This window comes from Ambystoma mexicanum, chromosome 2q, assembly GCF_040938575.1.
Source record: "Ambystoma mexicanum isolate Mex_15411 chromosome 2q, UKY_AmexF1_1, whole genome shotgun sequence".
Taxonomy (NCBI): domain Eukaryota; kingdom Metazoa; phylum Chordata; class Amphibia; order Caudata; family Ambystomatidae; genus Ambystoma; species Ambystoma mexicanum.
Genome location: NC_090924.1, coordinates 116,604,354 through 116,624,639, shown reverse-complemented (window position 1 = coordinate 116,624,639; position 20,286 = coordinate 116,604,354). Strand labels below are relative to the sequence as shown.

General features: G+C 43.4%; 1 protein-coding gene across 3 annotated transcripts in view; it reads right to left on the bottom strand.

Annotated features, from left to right (window-relative positions):
- Positions 1-1,298: 1,298 nt before the first annotated feature.
- EME2 (essential meiotic structure-specific endonuclease subunit 2) overlaps positions 1,299-20,286 on the bottom strand; it is a 476,808-nt gene continuing 457,820 nt past the window's right edge. For all 3 annotated transcript variants that reach the window (XM_069646994.1, XM_069646995.1, XM_069646996.1), the window contains 2 exons: positions 4,640-4,832; positions 1,299-2,437 (listed from right to left, as the gene is read on the bottom strand). In XM_069646994.1, coding sequence (XP_069503095.1) covers positions 1,745-2,437; positions 4,640-4,832 — 886 coding nt within the window. In that variant the 3' untranslated portion in view covers positions 1,299-1,744. The remainder of the gene's footprint in view (positions 2,438-4,639; positions 4,833-20,286) is intronic.

Here is a 20,286-nt window from a genome sequence, read left to right as displayed (position 1 = left end):
GTACCCAAATGCAAGTGGACCTGTGTATGAAGGTGGTGCTTAACGCCCATTATCTGTTTTTTCTTACCCCACCCCAGGGGTGAAGAAAGATAGCAGTTGGCATGGGGTACCAGATGAGGGAAAAAAACAATGAAGGGGGAAGAGCAAGCATAAAAAGGGGACAGAGAACAGGAAGGTGTGAGTTGTTCGGGTCAGCTCAAGGGAGGAGAAAGAGGACCAAGAGACAATGTCGAGGAGCGTGAAGAAGGATTACTGAAGGAGTTTGCAAGGTGAGGTATTGGTTGGTGAGAGAAAGTGATACATGGGTGTGAGTGTGTGCCAGGAGTGAGAGTGCCACAAGCAGAGTAGGGGCTGAATGAGAAGAGTGAAAAGAGGGTGACTGTAGGAGAAGGTGTGAGTGTATTGTAGTGAAGACGGGAGAGTTATGGAGAGAGGAGTGCAGTAGTGGTAAACGCTACAGTGGTAATAGTAGTGGGGAAAAGAGCGGTAGTGTGGAGAAGGGAGACTAGTGGCAGAGAGCGGAGGGGAGTAGAGAGATCATCAGATGGACAGAAGGGAAGGGTGAGAGGTAGAGTCAGAGCAGAGCAGGAAATGGAAGGGTAGGAGAGTAGAAGGAAGGGAGAGGAGTACAGGTGCGTGAATCAGAAGGACCAAGTGGGATCAGAGTGTCTGAAAGGCTTCTATTCTTATACTAAATTGTATTGTCGGACCTAGCTTGAGATTCACCTGGTTTGTTCCCAGAGGGAGACAGATAGAAAGGGCGTGTGCCCTTAGGACACCACAAATAGTCAAGCAGAATTTTAGACGGTAGGGGTTACCGATCTCTAGAGACCATCCTGGGGTTTAGAGACATCTGGGCTAGGGAGGGTCCACCCGCACTAGACGAGAGAGAGGAGGACGGCCCTTGGCAAGTCCCTTTTCAATTTCTTTAATAAAAATCCTTGAATCGTTTTCGTGAGTAGGATTGTTCTTGAGGCCATGAGGGAGAGGGAGAGGGAGAGAGAGAGAGAGAGAGAGAGAGAGAGAGAGAGAGAGAGACACTAATGTTTACTTGACAAAAAAATGTAATGTCAAAATATAGAATTGTGTTCATTCCTGTAGTTGGGTAATTGCAACAATGTACCCAATCATGCAGCCCAATTTACCCAACCAGTAGATTCAAACAAACTATTTACAGGCTCAGCATGTTTTTTTGTAGAATAGTGCCACTTACAACCGTCCTTAAGATTTGATAATTTCATGGTGCTTGGCATTTCTTCCCAGAAATAGTCTGACAGGAACCAGGTGAAACCATCTCATTAATCTTGGCTTTCATAAAGCTGTTTTATGTCAGAACAAAATTTAAACTGCAGTGAGAACACAGACTTGTGAAGGGAGACAGATTCAAATGGGGTGTTGGGGATTGTAGATAAAACATTTTCAAGACCACTAGCCAATTCTTTTGCAAACAGAGGAAGCTGGTGGTGGTGTTGTTCCCTGATGATGCAACAAAATGGAACTGGCCTTCTGTTTTACGATCAAGTGTAATCTGGGATGAAAACATGAATTGTATATGCAGTATTATACCAGCCGGTTTATTGACATGCACAACCTGACCCCAATTGATGAAGGAGATATCGTGAACAAGAAAGTTAGTTATTTAGCTGTACGACTGTGGTTGATAATTGCCCCAGATTAATAAAAAGAATAACATTAATCAAATTGTTTTGTAAGTATAACCGTCTCTACGCTGTGCTCAAATGTCTTAAGAGCCCAAGTCCAGCACAAGTTCAGGATTCGTACAGAACATGAAAGTGTAAATGCGACGTGACACATCTGGTCCTAGTCGACGTTCTCGTCCTGTATCCTCCAGAGCATGGACATCTTTCCCTTTAAAATCTGCAGAGGAAAAAGCTTCCAAGTCCTCATTCCCGTCAATGTTTGCATTGTGAACCTTCTCGATTCCCAAAGTGTCTAGCTCTTGGCTCCATTCCTGCATGAGACTATCTAAGCCTTGCCTCACTCCCTTTTCTGAGCTGTCCAGATATTGACTTTGTTCCTTCCTTAGACTGCCTGGGAATGAGCAGTCTCCTGTCCCCAGTTCGTGGGCGCTTTGGATCTTCTGCTTCACAATGCATTTGGCTTGGCTCCCTACCTTGCCAGGGCTGTCTTGATGTTGACCCTCTTCCTTCCTCAAGTGGTCTTGTTCTTCACTCTCTTCTTTGCCAAACCTTTCTGGGCTTTGGGGGTTTTCTTTTGCAGGACTATGTCGGCTTTGGCTCTCCTGCATCACCAGATTGCTTTGGTTATCTTTAGCAAAATGGTCTTTGCCTTCGGTCTCCTGAATCTGGGTGCCTGTGTCTTCCGTGCCTTCTTGTCCCGTGTATTTCTCCTTCCTGACTGTAAGGCCAGTTAACAGGTGTAACCTCTCCTTCTCCGTAGTGCATTTTTCATAAGCCTAAACGAAAACAAGACACATTTAATAATCACTTTTCTTGGGTGTTGCCATAACCACAGAGCAGGAACTTATAAGACACGTACATAGGCAAAGTCACCCTTTTATGCAGCACTGGAATAGGCGGATCAAGTACTTACAAGGGGCAGTAGCAGATCCCTTCACTTATGGGACTAAACGTTTTTGTGAGCTTAGAGGCAAAAATATACATTTTACCTACAGCTATTTAAAATACTGCACAAGGTAAATACCACTGTACTTAAAATGAGTGTGGTTGGTAGAAACAGGCAGTACTGAATAAAAAAAAACGACCTGTTTTCTGGAATAATCAGAGACTAACCAGACATGTCAGCGTGATACTTGCACATCTCCCTCATTTCTTTTTTTCACCACACCGAAACTTTGCTGTGGCAGCAGATGAACTATGAGGGGACACGACTAGCAAAATACTCTCAGCCTGATCTTGTGGAGATAGCAAGCCAATTCTCTGGAGCTGGGAGGAACAGGATTAAAGTGGCTGCTCTGAGAGGCAGTCTGTGCCCCTTTCCAAGCTCTTAGTCTAAGAAAGGCCACAAAACACCACTAATGGACTACAGGAGCCACAATACTTCCCCTCCAACTGTGGAACCAAATAATAATAAAAAAAAGCAATGCCGTCTGCTGCCCAGTGTGGTTTATAGACATAATTTCGAAATCAAAAATTTCGAAAGTCAAAAAGTCGAAAAAAATGTCGAATTTATTTTTTATGACTTTTTTTTTAAATGGGGGGTTCCCCCCAACCCCCCTTTTATTTTGATTTTTTTGTTTTTACCTATTTCTTTTATATAAACTAGAGCCAAAAAAAAATATCAAAAAAAAAATAATTCGACATTTTTTTCATTTTTTTTTTCGACATTTTTGATTCGACTTTTTTGACATTCGAAATTTTGTATTCAATATTATGACTGGACACCGCCCAGTGTGGATCAGCTTAACTTCTGACAGTAACAGCTCCTCACTGGTCCATGACAGCTTTTGCTCTGCAGGAAATGATTCCTCCCTATTGAACCATGTAGTGATAGCACAACACCAGCATGCATCAGTGGGGGCTTTGTGCACATTTGACCATTTTCTGCTGACAGAAACTCCTTAGCCCATTTGGGTCTAGCGCACTAATTGGATGCATTTCTCAATACCCCAAACTTCTCCTTTTTAAAGAGACCTGCATTTCTTTCACCAATCGTTTATTACACTATTTTAAGACTTCTATCTACAAACAAGACTTACTCCATTTAAACCCACCCCCATCTACCTTACAATATTGCATGGAGAGAGTGTGTGTGTGTGTGTATATACAATCTTAAGTCTTTCTGCTGCTTCCTAAAGTGGGAACTGACTAACCTTTTGTCAAGTGTACCAAAGCAACCACTTTGGTTCCAGCTATCTGACCCCTCACATACACATTTACTCTAGGTTGGATTGCCCTCCCATTCTTCCAAAGATCCTATTCTGGTATTCTCAATTTCTCCTTTTGGTAGACACATCCTTTGGCATTTCTTGAATGAAGTGAGCAGCAACAACCTCTGTATGTTTTCTGTACTGTGAAGTCGCCTGTGGTATATGATTGGCTCCATTCAGCCCTTCCAAGAGTGCCCCTTGACTACTGTCATTTTAATGTGGAAAAGAGATCACATCTTAGGGCCACGGGTCTCCAATCAACAGAAGAATTTGGAGCCTAGCCTTACAAAGCACACATATTTTCTGCCATTTATTCTTAAGGCTGCGGTGGCTCTACAAGGGATATTCCTTACCGTTCTCAAACACCAAGGAAAAACACACAACAATGGTCAAAACCCTCCCCTTTGTATATTTCCAAACCCTCAGCCATTATGGGAATGTATCATTACAGACATATGCTTACAATGCACGCAAATACCTAAAGGTCTATGCGAAAGGATCCACTGGTCACAGTGGATACTAGTTGAGGAGAGAGTGCCTTCCTTAGGTGGATATACGGGAAGAGCCTGGGAATTTCGAGGGTTAATGTACCATAATAACAGGTATTTCTGTGGGCTGCTCAGACATAACATTCATAGATTACTGAAAAGACACTCTTATAGAGTAGGAAGTAACCAAACGGATGGGTAACACTGTTGGAAGGAACTGGAAGACAAAGATTGAATAACAATAAAGATCCTACGCCTTTTTGCCTGACTGAAAGCCCACCTGAAGCAGCAGACGTGGGGAGGGAAACTGCCTGGACACAGCTGCGGCCATTGTAGGACTGACTCTATTGAACTGCTGAATCTGCCGCTTCCAGACCTGCTGTAGTCCCTTCCCATCCTTCTCCACTCTCACGCCACTTGTCCAGCCACCCTCTGTGGTGCAGAAGGAGAAGGCCTGATTTTCAGTGTGCTTCCTAGAAAGAGAGAGAGAGACCAAGGGAGAGATTGAGAGGGGGAGAGAGAGATTAGAGGGGGAGAGAGAGAGCGACACATTTGATATAAATCACAGTATTGTTAGTGCAAGGAGTAGCCAGGTCATTGCACCATGAACCTCCTGCCTAGAAAGGTGGCATCCCCACCGAACAATAACTGTTGAACATATTGCATTTAGCCTGATTGTACAAGATAGCCATAATTCGCAGTTAGCCTAATTGTAAAAGGTAGCCATATCTTGCATTTATCCTAATTGTATGAGGTAGCCATATCTTGCATTTAACCCTACATTGTAGAAGGTAGCCATTTAGCCAAATGATACGAGGCAGCCATATTTTGCATTTAGCCTAAATTGCACAAGGTAGCCATATCGATGACATCATTTTTTTTATTGGTTGTATTTAGTTTGTCAACAAACCTTTACAACATTGATGTTACAAATATTCCTTGTTCAAGATATACATTCCTACTTTACAAGGTATTCATAAAACAAAAAATATCAAATTATCAAAATTCCTTGACATCCTCAAATGTCTGCATGTGAGTCGTCACTCTTGCTGTTTGAAAATGTGTTCTTAAGTATCCACTTATACAAAACAACCTTAATTCTAAAATTAAATCACATTTGCATTACATGGCTCCCGTTTCTTGCTAGAACTTATTACATGATGTCAACAAACCATCTCTAACATTCCCCTCATTTTAGTCAAGCAATCGCTGTAACTTGCTTGCAAGTTCCTCGTTAATCTTTATAAGCAGTCTTGTCAATGAGAGAATGACCTTAAATCTAGTACCCCACATACATGTATTCCAAAACCATTCCCTGGATAAGACAGTATTGCCTAATCTCTCAGGTCCAAGTATTGACAGTGGATAACCAAGTGTTTAATTGTTTCTTTCTGAGCTGAATCATTACAAAATCTACAATTGCTCTTTTCATCATTTCTAATGCGAGGATGCCTATTCTTAACTCTCTCATAAGTTGGAATTTGATTCAACTTGAATCTTATGCAAGTATCCCGCAATTTGTTACATGGAAATTGTAATAGATGTAATTGGCGAGGTAATCGCTTTGTAGCCATTTTTGCATTTTCGTTTTATAATGGCAATAGAGCAATGCGGTCAATAGTATGACACCAGTCTAGCCCAAAAAGGTTTTTTTTGGCATGTATGAGCCTAAATTCCAAATCCTCTGGTTTGAGCCCCATTTCCCACAATAAAGCTACCATTCTGTCGAAATATTTGGCTACTGAGGGAGGGTTACGCTCCTTTATCATCTGTCCTAAATTCTCATACAATGAGTTAGTGTTACGCTCACCTGGTCTCTGCGGGGACGTTGGTGCATGGTTGGAGCCCTCCCAGGACTTGGCTCCCTTGGATCGACTCTCACCCGCAGCTGCTGACAAAATCGAAGGCTCTGGATGCTGGTACTGCCCTTGAGAGAAGATGAGGGGCAATGAGAATGGCGTGGTGGTGTTGTGATTCCATTCGACCCTTTCATGCATAATGAAGTGAGCAAGAGTTTGCCCATGCAAGCTCACCATTTCAGTGTAAGGATGAGCTCTCCCGTCCGGCTTTCTATCAGCAGGGGCGCCGTGGATGGACCTAGTTGCGTCACTGGTCCTTTACGTGGTGGCCCAGACCGGCTGCGACCAATCCCGCCTTGAAGGTAGGTGTTTTGTAACAATGATTATTGTCCGTATTCGTGGTGATGATTTCCCCAATGATTAGTGTCCATATTCGTGGTGATGATTTCCCCAATGATTATTGTCCGCAACGTTATATTGTCCTTTCCTCTCCCTCCAGGTATGAAGATGGCCCCACGAGTATGCGGTGGTGGAAGAGAGTCCAATCCGGAAAACCTACAAGAGGTAAGTTGGATTCCCGGATGATGCACAAAGTTTGCGAGTTGCACTGCCCAGCGTTTACAGTTTATGCAATTGCTAACCTTGTGCTTTCTGTCTCTTTTGCAGGTGCAGCCCGTCTGTGTTTGATGGCGAGCGGTACTCCAAACTCCTGCCAGATGGAAGGATCCGCAAGGATGCTTGCCGGAAGATGACTCTGTGTTGATGGGCGTTCGGGACAGGTAAGGATGCAAGGCGCTGCAAGAGGTGGATTCAAGGAGACATGTAAGAGGGGCGCAGTAGCTGTAGAGTTGGAAGCGGTAGCAGTGCTTACAGCAATGGCGTGGCTGGTTCCAGGTAAGATGCAGAGTTGAAAGAAGGTAGCAGAGCTTCCAGCGATGGCGTGGCTGGTTACAGGTAAGATGCAGGATGGATTCCGGAGACTACGATGCTCGTGCTGAACTGGAACAGGTAAGGATCTGTAGACGGCGGTAAGCAGTATGCTGCTCCAGCAGACTAACGCGAAGCGCCATCATGCGGGTGGGGCTGGCATATATAGCCTGGCCCCAGCCACTCCCTTTAGGCCCCACCTTGCCACTCCCCCTGTCTTCTGCACGTGCTTCCAATGCCTCTGTATGGCCACGCCCGGCCTAGGTGCACATGCTTTAAGCATACTGTGTGCAGAGCACACTTTTAAATAAGCTTGGCGCCAGAGGTGCCAGGACTGGGTCCATTGGGATCCTGCAGGGCATACAGTTAAGGGACCTTGACCAGTGGCCATGAGAGTTAGGAGGCAGAAACAACATCTTAGCCAAGTTTGATACGGAGAGCCACTGAAACCTCACAGACAAAGAAGAAAGACCCAGCTCATGCATAAGAATTACATTTGGCAGGGAATTTGCTAATCTTAAGCTTCACTTCCACAACCTCCCCTGTATTTGATCAAGAATATTATCCATCTGTGTTAGACATGTGTCTAGGCCATAAAGAATAGTTGCCTCTACCTTGAAAATATAAAACTCAATCAAAGGTACCATACAGTATTTACAATGTTTCAGATAGACAATGCGCATCTGTGTGGTTAAAGAATTCACCTTTTTATTTAGCGCTGCTTTCTGCGGAATTAGAGTCCACCAAATCATACCCCAGGTATTTGATGGAAACTGCACGTGGCACACAGGTTTCATTAATAGACCAATTCTGTACAGGGTTTGTTTTCTTAAGGCTTAGAAATATGATGACCCTAGATTATTTTACATTAAACTGTAAATTGTGAGTAATGGGAAAATAGATTTAGCTTGGCTTGCAGGCCAGAAGGCGTTCAATCGAATTTCAGAATATCATCTGCAAAGGCGAGCCAATGCAATTTCAAATGGCCAAGCCTTGCCGGAAAGCTGACATTCTTTGACCAAATATCGTCAATATCACAGAGATATAAGTTGAACATGGTTTCAGCCAAGCTGCAACCCTGTTTAACTCCCACCTCCGTCTGTATTGGATCTGTGGTCGCGCCAATCTTATTAACCCTTACTAAATAGGCAGTGTTCTGATGTAATTTTGCAATGAGTGTAATCAGATGTGATGGAATACCCAAGCAGGCCATTTTTTCCCTCAACAAACTGTGAATTACACAGTCAAACGCCGCAGTAAGGTCAATTGAGGCCATATATAATGGGCCGGCATTACGTACTTTCGTTTTCGGGAGCAGATGGGCCAAGATGGTAGCATTCAATGATGTGCCCATCTGAGATCGAAATCCGAACTGAAATCGTGACATAATGTTGTTATGGTTTATGTGTGCTTGAAGTTCTCTCAAAAGTAGGATTGGAAAATACTTTATCGGAGGCATCTAAGAGTGCAATTGGACGAAAATGATTGGGCTTAGCTGTATTCCCTTTTTAAAATATCGGTACCATGATGAAATGTAACCATGATCGTGACAAATTTGATGTAAGAAGAATATTGTTGAATTGCATTTTTCGAATTTTAGCCCAAAACTGGGGATTAGGTTTCAGCACACAAGGCGGTATACAGTCAAGACTCGCTGCTTTGGAATAATTCAAAGACATTATTGCTGATTCCACGTCATCAAGAGACCATGGAGATATCATATGGGGTAGCTTCAAAGGGCAAAATGGACTCATCTCACAAAATGAACCCGGTAACCAGAATTTGGTAGTAAAAAATTGTGTCTATGCTTGCGCTGAGATGAATGCAGATTGCTCATTATTATGTTTTATCGTATCAGCCCTGAGCTTGGCCCATACGGATCTCAGATCATTGCGATATAGATTACCAATCGTCTTTTGATTGTTCAAGTTGTGAATGTGGCGCTTGATTTTATTACAATTGTTGCGATAGGTATTACAAAGGATTTTGTTCTTCACACAGAACTCTACTTCGGATAAATTGTTAGATTGACATTTTGCCAAAGAAATCTCCCTACTATAAGCTTGGGCAAGATTTACTTTTGGCAAATCTTGAGTATTGGCTAGTTTGACGAGTTCCGTTCGAATTATATGCGTATGCCCGTCTACTATTTGTTGTAGTGAGCCAAATTGGAGGCCTGTTATTACATCAGCAGCCAGTTGTTTATCAATCATACTGGTTAATTTGTCGCATAGATAGGTACTCCAAAGCAGGGATATGCCCGGGTGATCACATTCTAGAAAAACGTGATTGCAATCACTCACCAAGGTCACCACCCTTTGTTGAATTGTCAACCATATAATTAAATGGTCATCTACACCAGGCTCTGTTGTTATTATCTGCCTGCAGAGTCCCAGCAGATTTGATGAAACTGCAAAAAAATCTATGCAGGAGCTCCTTGAGCCGCTCCTCCAAGTAACCAGTGCGACCAGCCGGTCAAAACCCAAAAACGAGATTTCCCAGTGCGAGAAATATTCAACCCATCGCAACCCTCACGCTTTAGCTGGAGAAGAGTCACCGAGGGCTTGACTACAAGTGGATGTGCCATTAGAGTGTAAGCACCAGGCATTAAAGTCACCCCCTATAATTATTCTACAGTCAGGGTTCAGACTCAAAACCTCTTCCAAAATTGTTGCAAGAAGAATAAACATAGTATCCAACTGCGTTTGAGCCGGATTCCAATACATTGAGATCATAAGGTAAGCTACTTGGGGCTGAAGACCAAAAGATACCATAATAGCTAAAAGCACAGTGGAATTAGGTACAAATGTATGTTTTTACCTCAAGGTTGTTGACAAATATTGCCAGGCCCCCATATGGCCTTCCGGTATTGCCCCTTAATGCCTTAGCATGAAATGTAGCGAAACCTTGAATTTGAAACTTATGTCTGCTCATGGTTTCTTGACAAAATATAAAGTCAATGGATTTGTAGGGCAAAGTATTTTTAGCCCATGCGAGCAAATTAGAAAACCCGCAAGAATTCCATGAGGCAGTTTTTATGCACGGTTTGCGACTATGTAGAACAAGGTTTCTGGGCTGTATTTAAGCTAACAGCATGAGAAGTTAACCATGACCAATCCTTGCTGATGTTTGAAAGGGCTGCAAGTTGGGTAATCACTGCCTGATCAGGCAGTCCAGCATTCATTGGACTGGATTCACATGCAATTGGTGTAGGTTATGATTCTTCATACGTTTCATTTAAAGTAGTTGCCTCATCAATAGAATCAAATAAGTACGGTGTTAGCCCAATAAGCTTGAGATCAGCCCTGTATTTCAACACCAATTTAGTTATAATTATGGATTCAAATTGACACACCATCCAGTGATTATTCTTGCCTGGCAGAGTAATCCATTCAATATCACCTGAATTAAGAGTTCTAAGTGCTGGAATTTTGTGAAACGCCTGTAGAATAAATGATCGATTGAGCCGCTTATCATCATTGATACTGGCATTACTCAACCAACCAACCATCTTCAATGTCCTTTGGCTCTAACTATCATTCTCCTCAGTATTAGATAACAATGTTTGCTCTATTTCTTTTGGAATAGTCTGTTGATCATTATCAGCCACGAAAATTGTTTGTGACGATTCAATTGTTTGATTGCTCGTATTCTTTTTCATTACCTTCGGAGAAGTTCCCGAAGGTTTGCCAAAAGACTCTACTACTGGTCACAAGTGGGCTGGGCATAAGTCACTTGTCAAAGATTGCCCTTTAACCTCATTCGTTTGGCTTCGCACATTTGTTTTTTTGTTTGAGATCTATTTGTAAAACATTGACAGTTGCGTTTGTTGTGGAACTGTGAAGCTGGGAGTTGATTCAATTTGTTTAGCGGAAGTTGACTTTTCCACTTGCGTGGTCATGATTCGATTGGAATTTATGTTAGCCCCAGTTTTCCTAGTTGGGGTGATGCCCTTCACAAGGGTACCTTTGGTGGCAGAATCTATGGGGAGCTTACTATTTAATTGTAAGGCTACTTTACGTTCTTCAGTAGGTTCTGTTAGGTCAATGACCGCTTCTATGTTGTTAGAAGTGCTTATCACCTTTGTGGCGACCTCCAATGCTTTTACTTTTGTGATGGGTGTTTTTATGGCTTTTTTGCCTATAGCCTGCTGGGCAGCTTGGTGGCTAGCTTTAAGTTTTAATGCTCGCAGATACAAGCGTTTCTCTCTCCTGGAAGAAAACTGTATAGCTGACCCAGAGTTGCGGGACACTTCCAATCCCTCATTAGCCTCTACATGCTCTAATTCACTTTGAGCCTCTGCATCTAACAAGTTGGTAAGAGCTGAAGGGCTATCTGGTTGCTCGGCTTTTGAGGGCATGGAATTTGAGGATTTAGTAGTCTGAACGACAATTTGAGCAGAGTCTTCAATCTGAAGAAAGACGTATATCTGATCAATTTTATCGCTGTCTTCGACGACTTTTTGACATAATTGTGCATATTCCGATGCCTGTGTGGAGTGAGTACCATCCATTCCCCCCAATGCATTTACATAGGTTTGAGGAGCGATATTTAGGGGTAATAGTACATCCTGCACTTGAGTTGTTTGATTAACATTCGGGGTGCTGCTTGTTTGTATTACTATTGACTGTGGTGCAAATAGCTTGATTAGGATGAGTGAGGCAGCCTCCCTCTTGCCTATATTTCTCAGCAAAGATAAAACCCTCTAATTTGTTTAATTTTGACAAAGCTTCAGACATTGTTGCTTTTATGTCGCATAATTCATAGTGCGTATAGTCATGCCCCTTGTCCAGTAAGTTCAATATTCTTGATATCACTGGATATGAGGCCTCTAAATTCAACAAATCCTCAGTTGGGGTCATCTGTCCAGCCACTGAAAGGGAAGTACCATTAATGTTTGAGAATATTTGTAGAGGTTCCTCTACATTCTTAGAATTGCTCAATTCATCACATGAAGGGCTACCTTTAGCAGAGCTTGCTGAGGGCACTGTTGTTATTGGATCACCCTGGGCTACATTGTCCTGTGAATGGTTCGTACCAAGTAGGCTATATACATCTCTATAATGAAGATGGACATTTTCAACCTTACCTGCTGATGCAGTTACTGGCATAGATGGACCCACAGAGAGTCTCACGCGTTTCTCTAATTCTGCCATCACTGCAGGGGCAAGGATTGATATATCAGAGGGTGGCCCTTTTATACCCCGAGTGAATCACAACCGCTGGTCGTCAGTATCTGGGATTAGCCCAAAGAATAAGAACATAACATGCAGCAGTTGTATAATTCAACAGTTCCACCTACTATTAAGGTACATCAAAAGGGTGTACTTGTACAGCCTTGTGGGAAAAAAGAAAAAAAATAAGGAAGACACGTACGTTTTCAGAAAAGCTGCACCCCCTGCTCCCCTCACCCACTCACACCCGAACAGACAAACAGCCAGGGCACTTCCTACGCACTTCACGTGCACGCGCACAGGTGTGCGGGCACCTGGCAGATGTAGATGCTGCTGGGGGCGGGTAGGCGGTCCAGAGGGCGGCAACCAAATGAAGTCTTGCAAAGATGCTGTTAACGTTTCGCCACGCAAAAGGGAGCCGAGCTTCTCCTTACGCATACAACACCGGCGAGGAGCAGGAAAGCAGAAAGGCAGATGTCGACAGCGACTCCGGCCAAACAGCCAGGGCACTTCCTACGCACTTCACGTTTAGGAATTACTATAGCAATGCCAAAGTTAAAACTCAGAGTGTATATTGCTGTGCCAAAGTCAAATCTGAGTGCTTTCCTTTGCTGTTGTCAAAGTTAGACCTAGGCCATTTTCCCTTTGCTCTACCAAAATTAAATCTAGGTGGCTATTGTTAGGGAGAATTCTAATTTCTGTGCTAATTTACTTCAACCTTAGAGATCCCCTAGCTCTTTTGCTGGACTTTAGGACTTTTTCTCACTCTCTCATGTGTTTTGACCTGATTTGGATGATGTCTTTCCTCTGTTTTTGGAGTCTGACAAACTCTATGGGCATCTACTTTTTGTATGGTGACACACAGCACCTTCAGTGCAGTGTCACAGAGAAATCCTTTAGATTTCCCTTACGGTTTGAATACCTTTTCATGTACGAACTACTGTTCCCAAGAATAATATGTGGAGTGCTGGGGTGTTACCTAGTAGCCTCTTATCCTACATTCTCATGTAACATTTTTTATGTTACCCTCACTACTTTAAATAGCTGGTGGCAGTGGTTTAGTTTTCCTACCATTGTGCGTTTCTACGGCAGGCTGAATCCTCAGCTACAGTATAGCACCCATGGGTAAACATTTTGTCAAAATGGCCCGGTCTTCTTTTTTTACCATTTTCTTTTTGTGAGGTCTTTCTTGGGTTTTACTCTACGCGTTGAGCCAGGTTTGAGCCCTTTGTTCATTTTGCCTTTGGCGGGCTTCAGCCCTGAAGCCCGCCTCTAGCTCCAGTGTGTCTGTAAAGGCAGGATGTGAGGGAGGTTCCCGAAACTCTCCTGTCCTTTGTCTCTAGGAATGCCTGAATGCAACCAGTTCTTATTGGCTGGCTGGCTGGCTGTCCTTTCAGGACAACCAACCTGCTGTGTGATTGACAGCTTAGGCTGTGCATGAATGGGAGAAACCTGCTCAAAAGGCAAGGGTTTTGGGACTAGAGGCAGAGTCGACCACTGGGAGAAAGACCTGACGAAGAAAGCATGAACAAAGCTTGCTGCATCCTCCTGGATCTTTGAATTGCCCGGTGAAGCCCTGCTGCTATGCTGAAACTCCTTTATCAATTCAACAAAGAAGCTCCGGAAGGGATGACTTCTTCCCTTGGGTTAGTGGGACTAACTAACCCCGAGACGAACTCCACTTGACCATCTTCCCCTACTGGCTGTACTTCTTTGCTGCTGCAGGAACCGAGTGCCAGGGGTTGAGAAATCCGTAGTCCAGTGCAATGTCTGGAATCCAACCAGAAGCTCCAGGAGTCGCCTAAGGACCCTCCAGCTGCAGGACGACCAGACCTCGAGTCCCCTCACCAGAGTGCAGGACCCAATGAGTGAAGGAAGCCCAACTGGTGTCCGAGATCTGCAATGGTGCTGTTTATCGAGCGATGAAACGGCAAAGTGCCACTAAATCGAAAAGAGCCCGTAGCTGCCGACGACCTCCAAACTGCTGCCGAAGGAGCCCTCCAGACGTCCTCCCTCTTGTTCCCACGACTGAGGCTCAGGAACACAGGGTCTGCATCGCTGCAACAGGACAGAATCCAGCTGGACCACTTTTCTTCAAACTAGAGGTACTGTTTAGACTTTGGGTACTTACTTCAGTGTCTTTGAGCTGTGCTTTTCTCAGTTGAGACTTGCATTGGCTTACCTTTAGAGTATGTTTATTTATTTATAGTGCACGCCAGACCCGAGGGTATCAGGGCGCAAAAGGTAAAAGAAGGCATTCAACTTGGTTACATGTGGTATAAGTACAAATCAAAGTATACAGGCATAAAATACAAGATATACAAGCAGAAGAAGATACAGGCATTTAGAATAATGTAGAGTACAAACTAATATAATTTACAAGACAGTTAAAGTTATTTACAGTTGTGATACTGGGCTAGAGAAGTTACTTCTTATTCTCTTTGAACCAGTTAATGAGATTCTGTCGGAATTTAGTGAATGTTTGGGCCGCTCTCCGTGCTGGCAGGGAGTTCCACAGTTGTGCTGACTTGACCGGGAAGCTAGTGCCCCCAATAGTAGAAAGTTTGAATCGTGGCACAAGGAGACAGTTGGAGGTGACTATTGTGATGGGTCTGCTTGAGGATTTTCTATTGATTCTTTCTGTCAAGTAGCATGGTGCCTTATTATTTAGGCATTTGTGGATAAGAGATGCTGTTTTTAGGCTGATTGTATCGTGGGTGGATAACCACTTGTGAAGCCTCCTAGTCTCGGAAATATGTTCTTTCCTTGTTATGATTAATGCGGCTCTGAGGGCATTGTTCTGGAGTATCTGTATTCTTTTAATGATGTATTTGTTGGCACCAATGTAGAGTGCATTACAGTAGTCTAATTTGGACAGGATGAGAGCTCTGGCTAAGATCATGCAGCTGTTAGGAGATAGGAATTGTTTGCGGGCTCTGATTAATTTGTATGTGTATGCAGTGGATGAAGCCAAGGTATTTTTTACCTGTTTGGTGAATTTTAGAGTGGATTCCAAGTAAAAACCTAGAGTTTTTACTTCTTTGGCGACTTTAATGGAGTTCCCATCGATGGTGAAGGATGAGTAAACAGGGCTTAATCTAGTAAGGTGGGAGGTAGTGCCAAGGATGATGAGCTCCGTTTTGTCATCGTTCAGGCAGAGACCATGAGTGGCCATCCATGCCTGAACGATGCTGTAAATTCCATTCACCAAGGCTAAATCCTTATCATAATACCCAGTAAGTGGTAAGAGGATCTGAGTTAATACTCAGATCCTCTTACCACTTACTGGGGATTATGATATCTGCATAGTTAGTGTAGTTAGTGTAGGTGATACCCAGATGGTCCAGAACATCTAAAAAGGGGCTTGGTAAATACATTGTACAGGGTCGGAGAGACACATGATCCCTGGGGCACCCCACAAGTGATGGGGTCTGCTGCTGCAGAGGGAGAGAAGACTCTCATAGTCCTGTTGCTGAGGAAGGACTGTACCCATACTATGGCCTCCTTGGAGAAATGGGCTTCTGAATCCAAGTGGCTGCATAAGACCTTGTGGTCCACCAATTCAAATGCAGCCGAGAGGTCAAGGAGGAGGAGTAGCGCTAGTTTTCCATTGTCCCCAAGTTCATCTATTTGGGCCATGAGATCAATTAGTGCTGTTTCCGTGCCGTGTTGTGGCCGTAAACCGGATCGGCGGGCTCCTAGTGGTTGGTTAAGTTCCAAGAAGTTCTGAATTTGGATGTATGCTACCTTATCTAAAATTTTTAGAAGGAATGGCACTGTTGTGATGGGCCTGTAATTAGTCGGTATGGTGGGGTCTAGGGTTTGTTTCTTAAGGAAAGGGAGTAGCCAGGATTCTTTAAGGTTGCAAGGGATGGTACCTGATGCAAATGAGGCGTTCATGAGTTTTGAGATAAACGGTGCTAGATCTCTGGCGGCGTCCTTGATTAGTTGGGCTGGACATTGGTCGCCATGGCAGTTTGAGGGTTTGAGTGTGCGTATGACCTTCTCACCCTCAATAGTAAAGACTTTAGAAAAACTGAAGCGGGTTAGATGTTTGAGGGGTAGCAAAGGTATTTTGTTGGAGGAGGTCGAGGGTATTAATGAGGCTTTCTTTTGAGCTGTCTTGTTCTGAAGATTAGAAACTTTATTGACTAGAGCATGCTGAATGTCGGAGCACCATGTTTTGTCTTTGATGCAATTGTCTTGTACTGGAATAGGAGTTTCTATTTCTTTTAGTATGGTGAATAATTCTTTCATACTAGAGTTAGCTTGCAGGATTCTGTTATTATAAGTTTCCTGTTTCGCCAAGAGGGTGTCTTTCGTGTATTGGGCTGATATATTAATTAGGTTTGTTTTGTTTTCTACAGAGGGGAGAAGTCTCCTCGCAGTTTCGCATTTTCTCTTATCTAGCATTAGGCTTTTCAATTGTGGGGTAAACCAGGTGTTAAGGTGGCTTTTGGGTTTACTCTTTTCTCAATTTTAATGGGGCAATATCATCAAGTGCGGTGGTCATGGCTTTGTTGCATTCATCAACTAATAGGTTAGGGTCCATATTGTTGATTCCAACTCTGCTTTTCACAGGCTTAACAGCTTGTGAGCCTACAAGTAATGTTTCTACAAACTCTCTTACTTTGTGCAAGACTTTCTATCTAAGAAGTGCCTCAGCTCCATAGACTGTGCTCCAATTGACTTTGGCTGTCCTGGCTCCTTGCAGATTCGTCTAGCCCATTGACTTTAATATTGTTTGTCCCTGATAGGTGGTAACTTGTTTTAGACTGTTACTGCTGGGAAAGGCTTGTCTAGATTTCATTGGAGGATTTAGTTGTCCTCACATATACCGAGAACCTCTTTAAACTTTTTCCTTCCTCTCCTTTCTGCATTTTCAGAATCTGCAAAGCATAACTGCTGACATAATAATGCCATTACTGTCCTTGTGCATGAAGTCAACTCAGGGTGTAGGAACTGTGTAAGAAGCATATCCAAAGAGTATCCACTAACTTGGTTGATTCTGAAAAGTATTTTAAAACATATCTACAGTGTTACATATCCTGCCCTTTTTAAAGAACGCTTATTTAAAAATTAATGTTAAATAAATAACTATTTATAACTGAAACCTTAAGTGTAAGTGTTACTTGGTTACTTGTACTGGCGAATTTCATTGCTACGCTCTACAGCTCACATTTGAGATAGGCCTGGCTGCTCAGTCACACTACCAACTTGTGTAGTACAGACCTATACCAAAAGGTGGGTTACCTAATACCAAGTAGACAAGTGTTGTGTAGTCTCACACAGTGTTACTACATCAATTATTGCCTAATAGCCATATGCCAAAGTTAAATCTGAGTATGTCGGTTGGTTTGCCAAAGTCAAATCTGAGTGCTTTTCTTTGCTGTTGTCAAAGTTAGATCTAGACCATTTCCTCTTCCCTCTACCAAAATTAAATTTAGGTGTCTACATAGCAGTGCCAAAGTTAAATCTGAGTGCGTCCATTGATGTGCCAAAGTCAAATCTGAGTGTGTTTCCTTTGCTGTTGCCAAAGTTAGATCAAGGCCATTTCCCCCTGCTTTACCAAAGTTAAATCTAGGTGTTTCTATTGCAGTACCAAAGTTAAATCCAAGTGGTTTTCAACTGCTTCAACCCAGTTGAATCGGAGTGTCGTTCCATTGCGGTGCCAAATTTAAATAATTGCATATATTGCATCTAAGTGTTTCCACATTGCTCTACCATAAATTGAATCTAGGCAGTTGTGAACTGCTTCAACCTGGTTGAATCCGAGTGTCTTTCCTCATTATGCCGATGTTAAATCTAGGTCCGTTCCACTGCTGTGCCGAAGTTGAAGCTAGATATTTCTCCATTACTGTGCCAAAATTAAAATCAGAGTGTGCTCATTTCTATACCACAGTTTGCACTAGGCAATTCATCCATTGCTGTGCCAAGGTTCAACCTGAGTGTCTCTCCATTGCTGTGTCAAAGTTGATTCTAGGTGACTCTAGCTTTCACTCCTCACACTGCAATGCCGGCCCGGGACTTACCACACCTATCCCCACTCCTCCCCCCTTCCCCATCCCAAATTCCGCCTCTCACCCAGCAACCCCCCCCCCACTCAGCCGACACTTCACACAGAAATAACGTAAGGCAGCTCGGGCAGTTTGCTGGCGTGCACCCCCCCAAACCTCACCTTAACACCCCAGCCTACATCTCGCACTATAAACCACCCACCCCAGCTACGGCCTCACTGCCCTCACCTCACCCAACTCGGACATCAAACTCACACTTCCCCTCCCTCAGCACAGCACGAGCTGCCCTGGCCAACACAGCCCTGTCAGAAAAACCCTCCGACCCTCTTGTACACTCCTGTGCCCCTCAATCACCCCACACATTGCACAGGCCATAAAGATCACAGACCGCCACTGACACATAAGGGCATCATAGGAGGTCTGGTCTTCCTTACCCCACTTTACCTTCTGAGGTCCAGCATTTTTCAATTTGTCAGTTACACAGGCCGTGATGGATGACAAATTGGGGGTGAATCTTCTATAGTACCCTACTAGTCCCAAAAAAGCCCATAGATCTCTTTTGGTTTTTGGTATGGGAGTCCCTTTCACGGCTCTGACCTTTTCTAATTGGGGCTGGAACATTCCATTACCCACAAATAATCCCAGATATCTCATGGCCGATTGAGCGAGGTGGCATTTCTTCGGGTTGGCGATTAGCCCGGCCTGTTGTAAGGCTTTGGTGATCTTGTATAAATGTGTCTTTTGCTCATCCCAGGTTTGCTATGGATGATGATATTGTCTAAATAGGCTCCACAGAAACTAGAATAGGGTCTTAGTACTTTGTCCATTAGCCTTTGGAATGTTGCTGGGGCACCATGAAGACCAGATGGCAGCACTTTAAACTGAAATAGTCCTCTAGGTGTGGAGAATGCAGTCTTTTCTTTGTCGTTTGGATTTAGAGGAACCTACCAATAGCCCTTGTTGAGATCAATCGTGGAAATATAAATGATTGTGCCGAGTCGATCAATGAGGTCATTAATCCTTGGCATGGGATAATTGTCGAACTGGGACACATCGTTTAACTTTCGGAAGTCTATACAGAACCTCCACGATTGATCTGGCTTGGCCACCAGGACTATTGGCGAAGAACATGGAATCTGAGATCGTTCTATGATGTCGACTACCAGCATTTTCTCGACCTCTTTTAAGGACTATTTATTTTCTAGCTTTTGGAATTTGATAGGGTTTTAAATTCACCACTTTCCCAAGGGGAGTGCGAATATAATGATATATGCAGGGACGTCATTTGGGGGTCGCCAGGGGTTGTAGCTGCAACCCCTGTGGTCTCCCTTGCTACCCCTGTTGTCTCCCTTGCTACCCCTAAAAAAAAAGAAAATCATCTGTTTAAAAACATGTTTTTTAAGTGTTAGCTCCTGGGCTGTGCCAGCGCCACGTGGCTCTTTGTTTCTGGAGCGGCTGAGCAGTGACCCTAAATTAGAAAGAATAGAAATAACAAATAATTGTCTTTCTGGACTTCTATACTATAATTGCTAGACTCATTAAAGGTGAGTCACTGATTTAGTCTGTTCTTAAACACCTCAACTCACCCTTTCATCCTTCTAAGGTCGATAAATGAGTACCAACACAGGTTGGGTGATATTGTATGTATATTTGTTCTATAGAAAGCGCTTAAGCCTGCTATAGAATAACACATCATTATCATTTGGCCTTGGATGTCTGCTTGCACTCACAATAATTTGGTAACATTGGCCTATATACACTGATATTAACGATACATATGGTGATCTATTCTTGTATGAAATGTATATCACAGTATAGTGATATCGTAACCATGTTTTTCGTAGTGTACTTAGGAACAATGCTATGTGATGTCACTTCCTGTTTTGTCAATGGGTGAAAGGTTGTATTCCATCGCTTCCTATGATGTCATCAGAGGTCAAGGTTCGTGTGATGTCACTTCCGCTACCCCTGGCATTTTGGTGAAATGACGTCCCTAGATATATGCCCTTG